The 18,389-nt window shown below is 36.5% G+C and overlaps 1 protein-coding gene across 4 annotated transcripts in view; it reads right to left on the reverse strand.

The window, feature by feature from the left end:
- The window catches only part of Akt (Akt kinase), a 47,979-nt gene that overhangs the window by 19,536 nt on the left and 10,054 nt on the right, over window positions 1-18,389 (reverse strand). For all 4 annotated transcript variants that reach the window (XR_010853091.1, XM_067104111.1, XM_067104112.1 and 1 more), the window contains exons 3-10: window positions 14,947-15,059; window positions 8,966-9,137; window positions 8,030-8,104; window positions 6,969-7,091; window positions 4,315-4,506; window positions 3,499-3,627; window positions 2,851-2,988; window positions 460-624 (exon numbers count right to left, since the gene is read on the reverse strand). Coding sequence is in view for 3 of the 4 variants with exons in the window: in XM_067104111.1 (XP_066960212.1) it covers window positions 460-624; window positions 2,851-2,988; window positions 3,499-3,627; window positions 4,315-4,506; window positions 6,969-7,091; window positions 8,030-8,104; window positions 8,966-9,137; window positions 14,947-15,059 (1,107 nt within the window). In the remaining variant the exon portion in view is untranslated. The remainder of the gene's footprint in view (window positions 1-459; window positions 625-2,850; window positions 2,989-3,498; window positions 3,628-4,314; window positions 4,507-6,968; window positions 7,092-8,029; window positions 8,105-8,965; window positions 9,138-14,946; window positions 15,060-18,389) is intronic.

Raw genomic sequence — 18,389 nt, forward strand, 5'->3', positions numbered from 1 at the left:
ACAATCACTTGCAGCAGTAACACCTTTCTTAGGTAGATAAGGTCTACTAGTGCCACCTCATATTAAAGAGCACATTACCAAATTGATAAATTATACAGTAAATGCCAAACTATTGCCATGGTAATTATTATTGGTAATACAGAGCCAAAATAAGGGACAGCTTCTTCGTGCTACCAATATCTATAAGTAGAAACCTCACATGAAAAGTATATCATCATCATCATCTTTAAATCAACCAAATGGTCAACATTATCAAAAATGATCTAACAGGAAAAGGCATGCTTGGGCATATTCAATTTCGGGACAGCATCCTCATACTACTACCGCAGCAGTGGTTTGGCATTACCTTTACACTGAAATATATGCTACCACTAGTCATGCAGCCTTCGCAAATTAAGGCGAAATAGCAAGGAATGTATCTATCCATAGCAAATAATGTTCAATTCCAATTTCCCTTACCTTTTTTTCTTCAAGGAGTTTCCAATTAATGGTTATATAAAATGGGTGAGCCTGCACCTCTTTTGCATCCCCTGGACCGCCACCTAATCGCTTGTTAGGATCTTTGTGTAGCAGGCCTTTTAGTAAGTCACGTGCCTCCTGTGATATTGTTCGTGGAAATCGAACCTACAATAAAAAAAAAGTCAATCAGCTCCACTTATTGGAAATAAATTCAATATTTGTAACTAATTTTAAAGAAAATTTCCACTAATCATCTAAGCATTATCCCTAGTTGGTGCTGCTGTTTTGACTAAGCCTATTCCAAGTGTTTCTATCTTGTGTCCTACTTTCATCTATTTCCGTTTCTCATGTTGTCTTGAATGCAGTCTCTTCATCTTCCCTTAGGCCTTCCTCTCTTTCGCGTCCCTAGCAACCCCACAGCCATACTCTCTCCTACATGTCGTTCATCATCTCCCCTCCTCATCAGGAGCCCAACCCACCTCATCCTTGACTCTTGACTCTTTTGCTTCTTTTAACGCTATGACTTTTGCTGATCCCCTGATGTACTCATTTCTAATGATATCTCTCCTTGCCCCTCCACTCACCCATCTGAGCATCGCCATTTCTGCCACATCTAATTTATTCTGTTCTACAAGGGTGCCACTTCTATCCCACACATCATAACAGGTCTTGTCACCATTTTATGTACAGTACCTTGCCCTAGCCCTAAAGGGACACTCTCCTTGCCGTGTGTGCCTGAGAACCCCATCAATTTAGGTGTTCACCTTGCAACTCTCAAAATGAATCCTAATGAGTATTTACATACGTGAAAGTAAAAGTTGCTACACAATGAACACAGAATATTTATGCTTAATCTATCCAAAAGGAGCAGGTGGATAACAATGTAATAAACAAACAAATTTCCATACTATGAGAAAATCTTTGCAGCACAATTAAAGACTAGAGCAAGGTCCACATGGACACGTCATGCAGAGAGAGAGAGAGAGAGAGAGAGAGAGAGAGAGAGAGAGAGAGAGAGAGAATTTGTCCCTAACTGAAGAGTATGGCAAACCTACTCAAACACTACCTCCTCTCTCTCTCTCTCTCTCTCTCTCTCTCTCTCTCTCTCTCTCTCTCTCTCTCTCTCTCTCTCACACACCATTAACAGTTAGTCCTATTTGTAATTGTAAAACATCATTAACCCTTAAGGGACGGCATAATTTATCAATGTGCAGCACCCCAGACTGGGGAAACTTTGAGGTCAGCAAAATAAAAAAAAATCACATCAATGGAAAGAGAATGACATACATTTACACTGTATAAATAAAAAAATTCTAAAAAATTTTCCCCATCTTCCATGAGAAGTTGAAAAATGACTATTTACAACCCCTTGTGGGGTCACATTTATTTTGTAAAATTATTATTACTGCTCACACAATATCAAAACAGATAACCAATAAAAGCAGTACAATTTTTTTTGCATATTTGTTGAAAAATATTCACGTAAATTCACGAGAAGGAAGATTCAGTAACTTTTTTTTTTTACTTTTACATGCTTTTTCTAATATTTCTTTGCATTTCTCTTTGTAAAATTACATTTACAACCTTCAAACTATTGTAAAAGACAAAAACAAAAAACAACAGCAACCCCTTCGTATATTTACAAGCAAATTTACAAAAAGACTCATGTAAGAGAGAGATGCAGTACTTTTCCCTTTGAAGTCACAAGCATTACTGATGGCTGTGAAAAGACGTCTATGGCAACTGGCCCAACTCTCACGTCTGTATAAAAGTTGCCATTAGTGAATTTATAGCATATAGAAGCACTGGCACCTCTGTTTCGACTAATTATTACCATAATCAGTGTTGCATAATACTGTTTCACACTGAGGCTCAATCCGTACACCTCCCCAAACCTGTTTTACTTCGCACTGAGGCTCAATCCGTCCCTTAAGGGTTAGTTTTAAATAAACCATTCGAATTAGCCCTTTTTTTCATTCTAACTAATGTTTATATTGTGTAGTATGACAAAGCATTCGATGCCCTGAAACCAGATCCCTATTTGAGCTGTTTTATTTCCTTACACAGACATATTCATACAAATACTATATATTTATGAAAAGTGTCAGCTCACAGTCCTAAATGACAAAAATCTAAACTGTTCTTTGTGTGCTTATCTGTTTGTAGACCTCTAACTAGCAGTAAAATATTATTTGCAGCAAAATTAAGAAAACTAGCAGTAAAATATTATTTGCAGCAAAATTAAGAAAACTAGCAGTAAAATATTATTTGCAGCAAAATTAAGAAAACTAGTAAAAGATTATTTGCAGCAAAATTAAGTGCCAGTCTGATAAAAACCTTACCTAATATAGCCTACTAGTATAATACTAAAGGAACAACTCAGACACTTACATCATCACATACAATTTGCTGGAAGAGCTTATCGTGATCTCTATCGTAAAATGGTAAGCGTCCAACCATCATTTCATAGAGACACACTCCATAACCCCACCAGTCAACACCTCGGCCGTAGTCATTTTCTTCTAATACCTACAATTGAAAAGGTACTTGGAAACTCTAAAAACTGTAAAACAATCATAGCATTAAAAACCAAGTGAAGCCAAGCAAATGAGCTTAGTACAGACAATGCATAATTCTATACAATTTAACTGTCTGGTTGTCAGCCAAAGTCCCACAACAATTTTCCTCAAAGCCTTATTTATTTTCTTTAATATCCATTATTTTGCTTTGGAGTTTTCCTTCGATAAGATTATAAAGTGAAACTGAAACACATCAGTTTTATTATAAGTATACAGACAACACAGAAAACACAGAAAAGGACTTGAGTGCTTAAATACTATAATGAGCAAGATATGCCTTCTACAACTTTGATTTCTTTGTACAAAGATAAAAAGAAGAATAAAGACATTAAAAAATAAGACGGAAAGAGAAGAATAGTCTAAAAGAAGCATACAGAAAAGTGTGCAACATTTTTAATAACCAACTGGATATAATACAATGCTGAAGATGTAATATACAGCTCTACATATGAAGTCTTACCTCAGGCGCTAAATATTCAGGTGTGCCGCAGAAGGTCCTTGTAGTTGAGCCATAAGATATATCTTCTTTACAAAGACCAAAATCAGCTATCTTTATATGCCCATCAGCATCCAACAGAAGGTTTTCTAGCTGTAATAATGACTATCTTTCAAAATTGCATTCAGTAATGAAAACAGGTAGTGTTCTGAAAAAACATTGACTTTTCAATTATTCCATAACGTACTACTTGAACCATATTTGACATGTAACTAAACAACACCAATTGAAAGGTTTGATAATTTTAGTAACAAGGGGAGGCACAAGTTTCCTCACTTCTCATACATACATACATAAAAACAAAAACGTTTTAATGAAACAACAATGACCAATGATTTCAACAATAGAACTGCGGTGCAGTGATATAGTAACACTACAGACTACTAACTGGTTTTACATGGAAGGCTTAACTCAACAATAAAAAAATATTTTCCATGGCTAAATCAAACTTATTTAGAGAGGAAACTGCAAACTTAAGTATTGGTAACTGATACAGAACATTTTTCTTAAAATCCTTTGCAAAGTATTGCACAGCCAATGGAAAATTTAACAAATTTTAGACTAAACTAATATGAAACACAGCCTTCCCTAATTTAGCATTAAGATCGTAAGAACCTAATAGCAAAACCCTCATTTAACAACCTTCTACTCAGTAGTCTACAGCAAAATACAATTTTACTTATTGTTACAGTAAAAATTATAATACAATATTACCTTCAGATCCTACAGCAAAATACAATTTTACTTATTGTTACAGTAAAAATTATAATACAATATTACCTTCAGATCCCTATATATAATATTTCTTTCATGGAGATATCCAAGTGCTAGACATATTTCAGCACCATAAAATTTGGCACGTTCTTCAGGGAAAATACGCTCTTGATTGAGGTGAAAAAATAACTCTCCACCATTGACATACTCCATAACAAAACAAAGTCGGTCATTCGTCTGGAAGGAGTACTTCAGATACTGGAAACAAGAAAAAATTAGCCCTTAAACACAGGTCTTAATGCTTCACTTATCACCTGAAAAGTAATGAAAACCAAGAGCTTTACAATCTGATACAATCATTGTTAATAGGAAATTTTTCAAAACGATCAATTTGAATTGACAGTTTATCTCTATAAATTTGACATGTCCTACAAGAGCTGAGATTTTTGGTTCAGTAGTCAGGTTTAACAGTTTTTTCATAACTATATATTTCTTAATGTTTACACATACAAAATGGCAATTATAACCATGGCAATTAAGCTTCTGATGCCTACACCTAGTGGCAATTAGTATCATCACATAAGGAGGTTTATAAGCAACATAAGTGAAGTCTACTGTGGAAGGAAAAATGTAAAGCACATCTCAAGGTATAGTATAAAAAAAGGTAAGGAGTACATTTTAGACAACATGAATGACAGTAATAAGAGGACAAACTTGCAATTACCTATGTGTAAAAGGTTAACAATACAACTTGCTTAAAGGATGGAGGGTTAACTCAACTGTCTGTGTGAAAAACTAGATCATGGCTGAGAGGCTGAGAGGCAGCTGGAGACATAAAAGTGGCAGCAAGTGGCCAATTCATATGCATGATGAGGGAGTACGTCACCAAACTTTTGGTTCTAAAGGAAAGAACTGAAAGTGTCAAACTCAAACCCATTAAAGGGAAGTTAAAGGGAAGAACTGGCTGAAGAAACAGAGTAAAGGGGTGAGATAAAAACCACACAGCCACAAAACGAAGGAAAGACTAAAGGCACAAAAACCTTTGTCTAAACAAGTTATCGAGTTAATGATCATTAACTGTATATCAGGTCCACAATAATATTCAGTGGTGAATTAGGTTGATTTTATAAAAATGATGCAAGAGCTTTCGAACCCTTCTTCAGTCTAACCAAAATCATCAGTACAAAAAGTAAATATGTAAGCTCCAGTTTTAAGGATGGAACAACAATAAATGAGGAGATTAAGAAGGATAGCCACACAAAATATAAGTAGAGGAGAAGCAATCACCTAGTTGGATAGTTGACCGTATTGCCTGTTGCCTCATCCATTAGAGAAACACATCGTCGAGGCCACCCACTGGTTCCAAACTTAAAACTGGAGCTTACATATTTACTTTTTGTATTGATGATTTCAGTTAGACTGAAGATAAACCAAGGACAGGGTTCGAGAGCTCTTGTAATTTTTATAAAATCAACATAATTCACCACTGAATATTATTGGGGACCTGATATGCAGCTTAGTGATCATTCTTTCATACCCTTGATCATACACAAGTGTCTCATGAAGGTATGCTGATAATCTCATCTCACCTACTATACCTGATCAAAATTCATTTAAGACCTAGTTACAATTTCAACAAAATAAGGCAGGATAGTTCTCCTATTGAGGCATAAGATTAATAACCCTTGTGCTCTCAGATATTGCATATTAAATATTTAAGCTACTGAATACACTTCCTTACCGTCAGTATGGTCAAATGAAAAAATCATGTAAATCATATCTAAAATAACTTTGACAACAGGTGCAAGTCTAAACTTATGTTCAAACTAATTTTAGAACCTATAGCCTCCTCTGACTTGTTTAAACATTATATAGTGTGATAAATTTCATAATTTAGGTGTTGAAGACTACAATTTTTTTTCAATTGAGCCTAGACTTCAGTCTCATTGTCATTACTGTTACTAAATTACACACACCATCGAGTTAAAATTTTTAATTCTTGTATGGGTAGCCCAAAGGGTCTGTTCTTGATTGAATATACTGAAAATGTTGAATAATGACAAATATTTCTATTCTGCACTCTACAATCTGGGAATCAAATACTTCCAATTCAAAGCAGGGATAAAATTACTTTAATGTGGCTTTCTGCATGGAATGAAAACTAACATAATCCAACAGTGGGTTCAATCCATTTTCATTCATCAGATTCTTCATTCCATATTTATCTATCTCCCATTTATTAATCACTAAGAGGAATAGGTATATTTGATCCGGTCATAACAGCTGCAGCTTTGAGTGTGTTCAGTATCTTCACTTCCATTGCAAAACTACGAAAGCAAGGACCCAGTATAGTTCAACTTCAACATTTCTACAATACTAGCTTCATACTATTTGTGGAATGAGAACTTTATCTGTTTGACAAAATGATCTCTAGGACAATTTTCAAGGGCTTTGAATGCACTTTCAAGTCGCTGAATTACTATGGTGTCATGTTCTCAATAATCTTCACTGCTAACCATGCTGACCACAACTATGCTGTGAAAACAGGAGCATTATCAAGCAAAAAGAAATACTGTATTTTGTAAGCTCATATATTAAAGCAATTCTCACAACAGACAACATTTGGAGACATTAGTATAAACCGCTTAGTGTGAGGCTTTTGTTCACACAAAAACACTGTTGGATCTAATCAAAATAATGACTTACTGCTTAAAACTTACCGTTAAAAATGGATGATCTACTCTTTGCAACACTCTATTTTCAGTTAACGTATGTGCTACCTCATCCCGTTTAATGATAACATCTTTTCGAAGAATCTTGATAGCATAGAAATGGTTGCTACTCTGTAGGTTCAAGAAACAGAATAAAGTTTAATGGTTTAAATTTGATAAAGACAATACAAATAATGTGAAATACACAAAGTATCCTACCACCCAAAGCCTACTATGAAACTTGTATCTTGGCTACTTTGTCAAGAATTCTTGAGAGCTGTATGTTCTATCTTTAATGAGTAATTCACTTTCTTGCTGCTGTGGAAAAAAATAATACTAGTAATAAAAATAATCATAATAATAAGATTACTATCTCATTACTAAGCATGCTACATTCTTCTATCTTGGTGGTTAGTTGGAGTTGCAGAAGGAATGGTTAGTTGGAGTTGCAGAAGGAATCTTCTGAAGCTCCTGGTTTCACTTTCATTGCAGACTGATGGGTCGTGCAGGCACAGAATAGTGTATGTAGGTAGAAGACTCTCTTTAAATTATGTAGTATACAAAGTGATAGCTGCAATAGTTGCATTCAATTTGTATAGTTTTCTTTCTTTCAGATAACTGACTTTTCATGTTTACTGCAATCCGCCAGTAACTTGAATTATTGGCAGAATGCAATAGCCATGAAAAGTCAGTTATCAGAAAGAGAGAAAACTATATATAAACTGAATGCAGCTGATGCAGCTATCACTTTCAATACTACATGCTTCAAAGAGGGTCTTCTGCCCATATATACTAGTCCATATCTGCACGACCCTTCAGCCTGCAATGAAAGTGATGCCAAGAGCTTCAGGAGATCCTTCTACAAAGCTAACTAACCAACATGATAGAAGAATGCTACATGAATAGTAATTATGCAAAACTTTGACATGATTTTCAATTCCAAAATTCTTGCCATTTGATGTGGTATTTCGCCCTTCACTTAATTCACTGTCATCATTAGAACTCCTGCCATTGTGGTAAGAAATACAGTATATTCCACAGAAAAAAACATGAGATACAAAACAGCTTACCTTCTCACGACACAGAATTACTTTTCCAAATGTTCCTTTGCCTAATACTTTCAAAAATTCGAAATTATCTAAAGTCTGAAAAGGAAGAAGAAAAGCAATTATCCATAAGGGTAGGTTTCATGACTCATGTACAATAAACATTACCAAAAAAAGCAAAATCAACAGTATTAGTTAATCAATGGCTTATAGGATGCACTTAGTATTTTAAATAGCCCAAAAGTCCCAAGAAATCTTACCCTGAAGACAGGCTTCAATTGTAATCTTGACACAGCTCTATTCTACTTTTTGTAATGCATTATTAATAATAAAACAAGGGTAATTATGAAAAAGACTAGTTTTCATATATAAAATTCCAGCTTACAAACATTATCAAACAGTGAACTTGAAGATGAGGATCAATGTTACACTGTCACTCACCTATTACCAAATATCCCCAATATTCAATTTAGTTTTCTTTTCTCACTTAGGATGCAAGTATGCCTACTTTGAATACAATTCCTATTTACATTACAATTTTAAACTCTAATATAATGCTGAACTTGAGAAGGTTATCATGAGCCCTGGAAAGACTTCATATAAAGGCTTCCAGAAATCAAGTTCTTCTTTTATTAAACTAGTAAATGTCAAACAATTTTTCATAGTATTTTCCCACTCAAACTAAAGCAAAATAATCATTCTACAATGTTACTGTTTTCTTAATAAATGAAATCAATGAATTTGATACTCACATTGTCATCAATAACTGATACTCCACTGATCATATATTGAGTCAACATATTTATGTAAACTCAATATACCAATTTCATTTAAAATTTACTTGAGCAGGCATTTGCAATTTGCATCCACGTATCTCACAAAAGATGGGCATTTGGTATTTACTGTGTAAAACCATAGGCAAAGACAAATGCTTGTATATCTCAGTGGCACATCACTTACAATTTTCCTCTTCTTTTTTGACGTCCTGGATCCATGAGAATCATCATCATCTTCACTTGAATAAGAAAAGTGAATACTTTCTACAGACTCAGCCACTTGGATAGGGACATCTTGAGCAGAATTATCTGCAATTCTTTCAGAAACTTGTTTGATGGCTTCCATCCAAGCCTCTCTGACAAAAACGAAATGCATTGTTAAAAATTACCATTCAGTCTACATTTCAAATAGTCACAAGAATTATAGCTAGAGATAAATATGACAATGCCTTATGAGGAAAACAAGTTTTATGCTTCCATTCTAAATGCATAATGACAAACTGCATACTAGTATCTACTCAAACATGAAGCCAGTAATGAGACAGAATGTATAGAAAACTATTCTCAATGGTTCTGCATATTTTAACAACGGTAAAATTTATTTTTTCATTACAAACCCCTCACACATTTACAGCCTAAATTCATGGCCTTCCTCTATCATGCAGAACAGTACCCCTTTGGGTAAAATCCATCTAGAAACTGGTATACCCATTAAGAACCTGCCTCACTTATTCATCTTCTGAGTCTGAGTCCAATGAAAGTGTCAGCAAATGCTGCAAGGAAGTTAGGTAATGTACGTATGGCCCATATGTTTATAACATTTCTTTACTAAAATACTGTTCTCTGTTGTGGATGTCTGCTTCTGCCAGATATTCAACTTTTTTAGATAGATTGGTTTATGATGGTAGATTTCTGTTTCTTAACATTAGCAGTCATGACTTGGGCCATCAACGGATGGTCTCCTTTGTCAATTCTTCATAAGCTGTATTTTAACAGAAAACTTTCACATTCACAATTGATCTCTGATCCACTTTTCCTGCCGAGAGTGACCAGATTTGCTACACAGCTGTTAAACTCCTCATTTCCAGAGGTCCTGTATTCCTCACACCACTCTTCTAATAACTGATCTCTTCTTTCTGTATTTCCTTTTGCCTTCTGTTGATTTTTCTAATGAACACGATATTCACTGGAAGCTTGAATTTCAAGTCAATGGCCCTTTTGGGCTTGGTCCATATGAATGAAGTTCATGCTCTGAAGAATAATAATAATAATAATAATAATAATAATAATAATAATAATAATAATAATAATAATAATAATAATAATAATAATAATAATAATAATAATAATAATAATAATAATAATAATAATAATAATAATAATAATAATAATAAATACAGCGCAGGAGTAGTGGAGTGGACGAAGGGTGAACTCCGCAGCATAGACCAGACAACTAGAAAAAACATGACAATACACAAAGCACTACACCCAAGAGCAAATACAGACAGACTATACATAACACAAAAGGAATGGGGGAGAGGGCTACTAAGCATAGAGGACTGCATCAACATTGAGAGCAGAGCACTGGGGCAATATCTGAAAACCAGTGAAGACGAGTGGCTAAGGAGTGCATGGGAAGAAGGACTGATAAATGTAGATGAAGACCCAGAAATATACAGACAGGAGATGAAAATCAAAACATGAGGAATGGCACAACAAACCAATGCACGGACAGTACGAGACAGACAAAAGAACTGGCCAGCTTACAGAAGGGAGAACTCAAGAAGGAAACAGAAGGAATTCTAACAGTGGCACAAGATCAGGCCCTAAGAACCAGATATGCCCAGAAAACAATAGATGGAAATAAAATCTCACCCACATGCAGGAAGTGCAATGTGAAAGACGAGACCATAAACCACATAGCAAGCGAATGTCCAGTGCTTGCACAGAACCAGTACAAAAAGAGGTATGATTCAGTAGCAAAAGCCCTCCACTGGAGCCTGTGCAAGAATTACCAGCTAGCTTGCAGTAATAAGTGCTATGAACACCAACCTGAGGGAGTGATAGAAAACAATCAGGCAAAGATCCTCTGGGACTATGGTATCAGAACAGATAGACTGATACGTGCCAATAGACCAGACGTGATGTTGATTGACAAAATCAAGAAGAAAGTATCACTCATTGATGTCGCAATACCATGGGACACCAGAGTAGCTGAGAAAGAAAGAGAAAAAATTTATAAGTATCAAGACCTGAAAATCAAAATAAGAAGGATAAGGAACATGCCAGTGGAAACTGTACCCATAATCATAGGAACACTAGGCACGATCCCAAGATCCCTGAAAAGGAATCTAGAAAAACTAGATGCCGAAGTAGCTCCAGGACTCATGCAGAAAAGTGTGCTACTAGAAACAGCACACACAGTGAGAAAAGTGATGGACTCCTGAGGAGGCAGAATGCAACCCGGAACCTCACAATATAAAAAAAAAACACCCACTCAAATAGGATGACTGTGATAGATAAAAAAAAAAAATAATAATAATAATAACTATAATAATAAACATGAGATGAACCAGCTGGGAGGAGGGAGAACATCAAATGGATGATGGGTATGTATTATAATAATCAGTTTTCTTTCATAAGAAATTTTGTTTCACAACAAATTCATCACTCATGCAGCCTGAAATGTAATACAGAAAGTACACCGATATGGTAGGTTCTGTGAAATGTTGTTAGGGACAATGACAGGTTGGGAACTCGTCACTAAACTTACCCGGGTTATATGAGTAAGAACAAATCTAACATAGGTAAAATAGTGCCCTCATATTACTCACAGCAAGATACTACCCATAAATAGGAGATACAGAAATAAGATCCACAAAGACATCTTTAAGGATGCCATAAATGAAGAGATGATAATGTCAGCTATGAAGAAATGATGCTGCTTCACATAAATACAGGGTATATTCCCACAAGGTAAAAATAAGTTACCTTATACATAAGTACTGTACTGCCCATTTTTAAGCTACATTCATGACATAAAAATTAGAAAATATAAACTAACACCTAAATTAAAATTCCATAAAATAGTATTTAAAACAAGGTTGCATTTAAAACCTTAAAATACATGAAAGGGGCACTGATATACTAAATTAAACTTACTCAAGACATTTCACCTTTCATTACATACCTATTAGCCCTATGGATAACTTGCTTGAATAAACAAAGTCAAATACAGAACAACTACTAACCAAAAAGAAACAATTCCTCTACTCATCAAAAATCATTCAATGACAGGAGGTGGAGAGAGAGAGAGAGAGAGAGAGAGAGAGAGAGAGAGAGAGAGAGAGAGAGAGAGAGAGAGAGAGAGATATTTGCACTCATGGTGGGCCAAAAAAAAAAAAAAAGTGAATGGTAACATAAGGAGAGTGAAGGGTATTCCCCCACTCAATTGCCATAACCACCAGTCAATGACCTTGTTACCTTGTTCACCAACTGCTCCATCTTGCGCTCAGGGTACTCCCATATACAAGGTGATGGTTTGTATTCCAAAAGGAACAAATTGTGTATCTGTCACCATTTTAATTATCCAGAGTACTGTATTCATTACATTATCAGTTTAAAATTTCATACCAAACTAATCCCACCTCTTTACAAGTTTGAACCATATAAATTATAAAGGTCCACAATCCCTTATCCAAAATCCTCGAGGGAAGCTGTGTCAGTTTTTGGATTTTTTCGAATTTTGGAACTGAAGGTTGCTCCTCAATACACAAGCACATTTCATTTCCAACAATTACATTCCTTAAAAATGACAAATTTAAATTACATAACTTGTATTTTTCATAGCTAACAAACCTGCAGTCTTAACATTAGGATAAATCTTCTGGCGCTAGCTGGAAACCGGTAAAAAAAAGAATTATGTATGGTGGCATCTGGCATCCGTCACAGAGGTGAGATGGGAAGTGGGCAACGCCCTAATTTCAACTCTGTGACGTCTTAGTTTTCTTCTTACCACCATTGCGAGAGGTTGTTTCTTTCTCTCCTTCCTCTCCATAGCCAGTTGTTTTTGTCTTTGCCCATATTTCTTTGCTGTATTTGTGTTCAGTGTTTGTTTGGTGTGCGTGTGTTTTGGTTTTTATCATACAACTCATGTATTATCTGATCTCATGTATCATCCAATCCTTAAAATTTTGTCCCAAAACATGATTTCACACATATAATACCATTTATGGTATAGTGAGAGATGCATTTCAGGTAGGTTGCATGAGGATACACTTAATGTACAGGTTTCAATCATTTTGGTAGATGATACAAGGCTAGACTTCCTATGTATCATACAAGTACAGTATGGGCTTCCAATGCCTGTCTCTGTTTTGGTAGACTTAACCGGTAAGGCATATATAAGTTAGCTTTTAATTAATACCCTTACGAGCAAAAGCTCAACAGGTTAAGTTCGAATTGTCTTACTTGACCAGGCTTACCAAATTGTGGGTTGTGCAAGAGTTCTTTACTATTTCTTATATTTACAATAACTTGCTACTCCATTCACAACAATGGAATAAACAATAGCAAGTACTGACATAAACAACCAAATCGAGAAACATCTGTTTGCTGAGGTTAGTTGCCATAACTAACACACGTTTATTAAGAGTTGCATTACAGTTGTCAACTTGTTAAAAACTTGCTTATTTTCAGTGTAATTCCATGAATAAAAATAAAATATATTTTTATTCATTCTTCACATAATGGAGAAGGTGTTAAGAAAGTCTGCCACAAAATTTAAGTAGCAAGTTACAACTGTAGCTTAAGAAACGAATAATGAACAGGCTACAAAATGTTTTGGAGGCAACAGCAATGTCTGAATCTGGTAAAATCACACATGTATTTAATTTGATTTACTGCATTTATTAATAAAGTAGTATTGTTTAAACCCAGCTATACATGAAACATATCTTCGTAGTATTAAGATTCATTCAGCATCTAATGACGTCGATGATGTTGGTAAAACATAATCAGCTGATGATTTTAAGAATGTAAACAGAACCAGAATGCAAATGGCGCATGGTCGCTTTGTTCATATTTTGTAACACGATAATATGACATGAATACATGCACTATAATTGGATACAGTAAAACAACAGTTTTATCAAAATTATCATTATTAACATTACAACTATAATTTGACTTTTGCAAATGGATATCTGTTAGTATAACAACCTATCCAGGACCAATGCTCTCTCTCTCTCTCTCTCTCTCTCTCTCTCTCTCTCTCTCTCTCTCTCTCTCTCTCTCTCTCTCTCTCTCTCTCTCTCTCTCTCTCTCTCTCCAGTATATATATTTCATGATGCGATGTTCCATCCTCCACTAAAAAATGTTGGTTTTTACACCTCCAGATGAAGGATTGCAAATCTGTACTGACGTAAACAACCAATTCAAGAAACAGCTAACTCCTGATGTCATTTACCATAACTATCAGGAATTTTATTAAGAGTTGCATTACATTAAAGTTGTCAAGTTGTTAAAACATTGCCAATTCTCAATGGTGGCTCCCATAAGTTAAAAAAAAATCATTTTTATTCGTCTTTCATGCAATGGAGAAGTCTCTTAAGAAAGAATAACACACAATTAAAGCTGCAGGTTATAGCCACAGCTGAATAAAACAAAGAAAAGATAGGCTGCAAAACATTTTGGAATTTGGCGAAAGCGATATTCAAAGCAGGCGAAACCCCACTTCTACTGCTTTTAAAATCAAGTAATCAGCTTGTTTTAAATGCAAATTTGTTAATTTACAAGAAAAATATCTCCAAATGATGCGTCTTTTATCAACTAATAGCAATGAAGATGTCTGGAATATTCAATCAGCCAGGACTTTGAAAATGTAAACAATATTAAATACAAATGGCGTGTGATCTCATTGATATCCTGTAACACAACAACAATATGATAATAATACATGCATTATACTGTGACTGGATACAGCAAGCAAAATAATTTTTATTTAAATCATTATTTTAAATATAGTGGTCTGTTTGACTTCTACCAATGATTACTTTTCACTCAAAAATATTTCGGTTTTAGAGATTTTCGGTTTTTAGAATAATGGATAAGAGATTGTAAACCTGTACTAGAAATACAATACATGCAAGAAAACGTGGTCTTTACCTATCACTTGCAGATTGAGCATTAAACGTGCGTTCTATGACTGTAGTCCAATGCAAACCCCTAATAATGAATGTGTTTGGACGCGGTCTTTCAGTCTTCAAAATCTGGCATCTCTGGAAAAATAAACAATTTTACATTAGTATTCAGTTTTCCACTCATTACCTTCTTTACAAAACGAAATACTTAATTTATATAATCACAACATGAAATTTTAAGTTTTCACTCTGGTCTCTTCCCATCTGTCTCTCTTTTCTACTTAACCTGGCTCGCATGGCTGAAAACAAAACTTTTGTTTTAGTGGACTCTTTAAAGTTTTATTTATGAATAGGACTCTATTTTAAACACAGAGTGTATGTTAGACAGAAAAAAACAGCAAAGAATATCTGAAGAAAATGCTAACAGCTTGAGGATGACATACTGAATAGTACCTTGTGTTTTTTATTGAGAGCATAAGAAAAAAACATAGAATTTGACACTTGCCTTGCTACGACTTCATGAAAAAATTTGTTTTTACAATGAATTTCTTATGACTTTAGTATGAAACCTTAAGGGAAGTAAATTACTTAGTCAAATATTTGTGGTTCAAAATTATTTTAACTACAATTTAGGGATGTAAGAAAAAAATGTGTCAATTCAGTTTTGTACAATACCGTAGAGTTTAAAATTTAATTCTGATGATGATTAGTCTTTTTTACTTGTCATTAATCATTATCATCATTAGTAGGCAATCTTGCCTGGAATCAGATAAGACAAAGCATCATACTAAAATTTATAACCTTGTATATTACAAAACTTTTTTAATGCATTTCTTTCCTACACCTCTAAATCACAGAAAAATCACAAATTTTTAAAGTAATTTTTATTTTTCCTAACTATACAAAACTGAGTTCCTTCACATTAGGAATTACTTTCAGCAAAGCTGGAAATCGCCACTAAACTTTCAAACAAGGTGGTTAGGCAATTAACTACCATCTGGGAAGCAGGAGTCCCACCCGTCCGGATGTAAGCATTCCAATTTGCCTTTCAACCCAGGTATCAGAATGAGGGATGGCATGTGGTGGGCATGAAATGTAATGTAAAGGACCTCAGGTTTGCATACAGTAGTTAGGAAAAATACAAATTACTTTAAAATTTTGCGATTTGTTCCTACACGATTTACAAACCCTCAGTCCTTGCATTAGGAAGACTCACTTGTTGGAGGGAGAAATCTGAGAGTGTCTCTGAACTGACTGACATTCGCCACACCTGGGATTCTCTTTCTGGTCGATAGAGCGAGGAAGACTACCATGCCTCTAACATACTGATCAAGTATAGGAACTTCTGGGCCTTTTTGAATGAGTGAGGAAATGTAACCTCATATGAAAATAGGCTAGGATGAATCCAAAAGTCGGTGACAGTAAAGCAAATACAAGTATTGGGTTTGTCTTATTGTCAGAGTCTCCTTACTCCCCTTGCTAGACGAAGGAATGGGTTTGCTTCTATAAATCTAATGACAGAAAAATAGAACGGATGCTCGAAGCGTAAACTTACCTGCATCAGCTGCCAGTTCCAGCATGTGTTGGCTCAAATCCCACTCTCTGCCCGAGGGAAGAGAAAGAAGGATGACGAAGAAGGAGGAGGAGGAGGAGAGGCCAGTCACTCAAGCAATCAATCTTACTTCCATAACCAAACACCTTATGCGAGATGCTACCTGTCCTCTTAAAGGAGCCAGGTAAGCTACACAACTTGTTGAGCATCCACCACAGGCCCCAAGGAAAAAGTGTCCAGGACTTGTGGGAAATGTCCCAAGGGTAGAATGATGTGAGGGTGGACTGTCAAGACCACATCCCCGCTTTCAGTACCTGAGGAACAGACAGATTCATCCGAAATGCGAGGATTGGACCAATGCCCCTGATTTCATGAGCTCTTGGGCGGAAGGTGCCAGCATTGTCTTCGCCAGCTACTGCTGCTGAATACATTCTCCTGATTGTCTCATGAAGGCAGAAAAAAATAGTGTTCTTGCACACGTCTTCCTTGGACGAGCCAGTACTAATGAAGTCATCGAAACTCAGGCCGGAGACGTTGAGTTCTCTTCAGATGCACCACAGCAATCTAACAGGGCAAAGTTGCATCCTGTCTGAATCATTATCAACAAAGTCCTCTAGGGAGGGGATCATGAAAGACTTGAACCTGGCGTCAGGGACAGACGGGTTCTCAGTTTTCGCAAAGAAATCCGGGACGAAATCGAGCATAACTGATCCCCATCCCCTCGAGCATTTAACATCAAAAGGAAAGTCTGTGAAGTTCGCCTACTCTCTTCGCTGATGCAAGGGCAAGCAGAAAGACAGTCTTGAGGGTCAGATCCCTATCTGACGACTCTCGTAAAGGTTCGTACAGTGCACGAATCAGGGTCCTCAAAACGCGAGTCACATCCCACACAGGGGGGCCTGAGGTCCCTGGGAGGTTAAGACCTTTTGAAGCTTCTCATCAGTAGCAAAATCTCCAAAGAGGAGATGTCTCCTTTTCAGGTGCAAGACTAGGCCAAGTGCGGCCCTTCAGCCTTTTATTGCTGAAACGGAGAGAAGCTTCTTTCGGTGAAGGAAGACAAGGAAGTCCATGACCTGCTGAAGAGTGGCTCTGACCAGAAAGAGACCCCAGCCGTGAAGACACAAGGATTGCACTGCCTTACAGTACTGGTCCACGTGGGGTTGACACAGAAGGCTGGGCCAGGGAGGAATCTATCTCGGTGCCTCAGCTAGCAGAGCTAGCAGGTTGGGATACTAAACAGCCTGCAGCCATTTGGGAGCCACCAGAATCATCCTGAGATTTGGGGTGATCAACAGTCTGCTGATCACCTTGCAAATCAGACAAAATGGAGGGAAGGCGTACATGTTGAGGTTGTCCCACGGGTGTTGGAACGCATCCTCCACAGCGGCCCATGGGTCAGGCATGATGGAGCAGAAGACTGGAAGTTTTCTGTTGTGCCAGGAGGCGAACAGATCAATGGCAGAAAGGCCCCACAGCTCAAGCAACCTCTCCGTGATGTCTGAGTGAAGGGTCCACTCTGTCCCTATCACTGGTGGCTGAGCTTGTCTGCCACTACATTCCTCTTGCCTGGAATGTACCTGGCTCACAGCTCTACCGAGTGAGCTACTGCCCACTAATGCAACTGCAATGTCAACTTATGCAGCAGGAGGGAAACAAGACCCCCTGCTTGTTGACATATGCCACTACTGTGAGGTTGTTGCTCATCATCACCACCGAGTGTCCCATCACTTGATCCTGAAACTCTTGGGAGGGCTAAGAAGGCTGCCTTGAATTCCAGGATGTTGATGTGAAAATACCTGTCATCTTGGTTCCACACTCCCAAAGTCAGCAACTCCTCCAGGTGTGCGCCCCATCCCTCATTCGATGCATCTGAGAACAGAAGTATGTCAGGAGGGGGAGTATGCAGGGATACTCCT

The sequence above is a fragment of the Macrobrachium rosenbergii genome, chromosome 5, assembly GCF_040412425.1.
Source record: "Macrobrachium rosenbergii isolate ZJJX-2024 chromosome 5, ASM4041242v1, whole genome shotgun sequence".
Taxonomy (NCBI): domain Eukaryota; kingdom Metazoa; phylum Arthropoda; class Malacostraca; order Decapoda; family Palaemonidae; genus Macrobrachium; species Macrobrachium rosenbergii.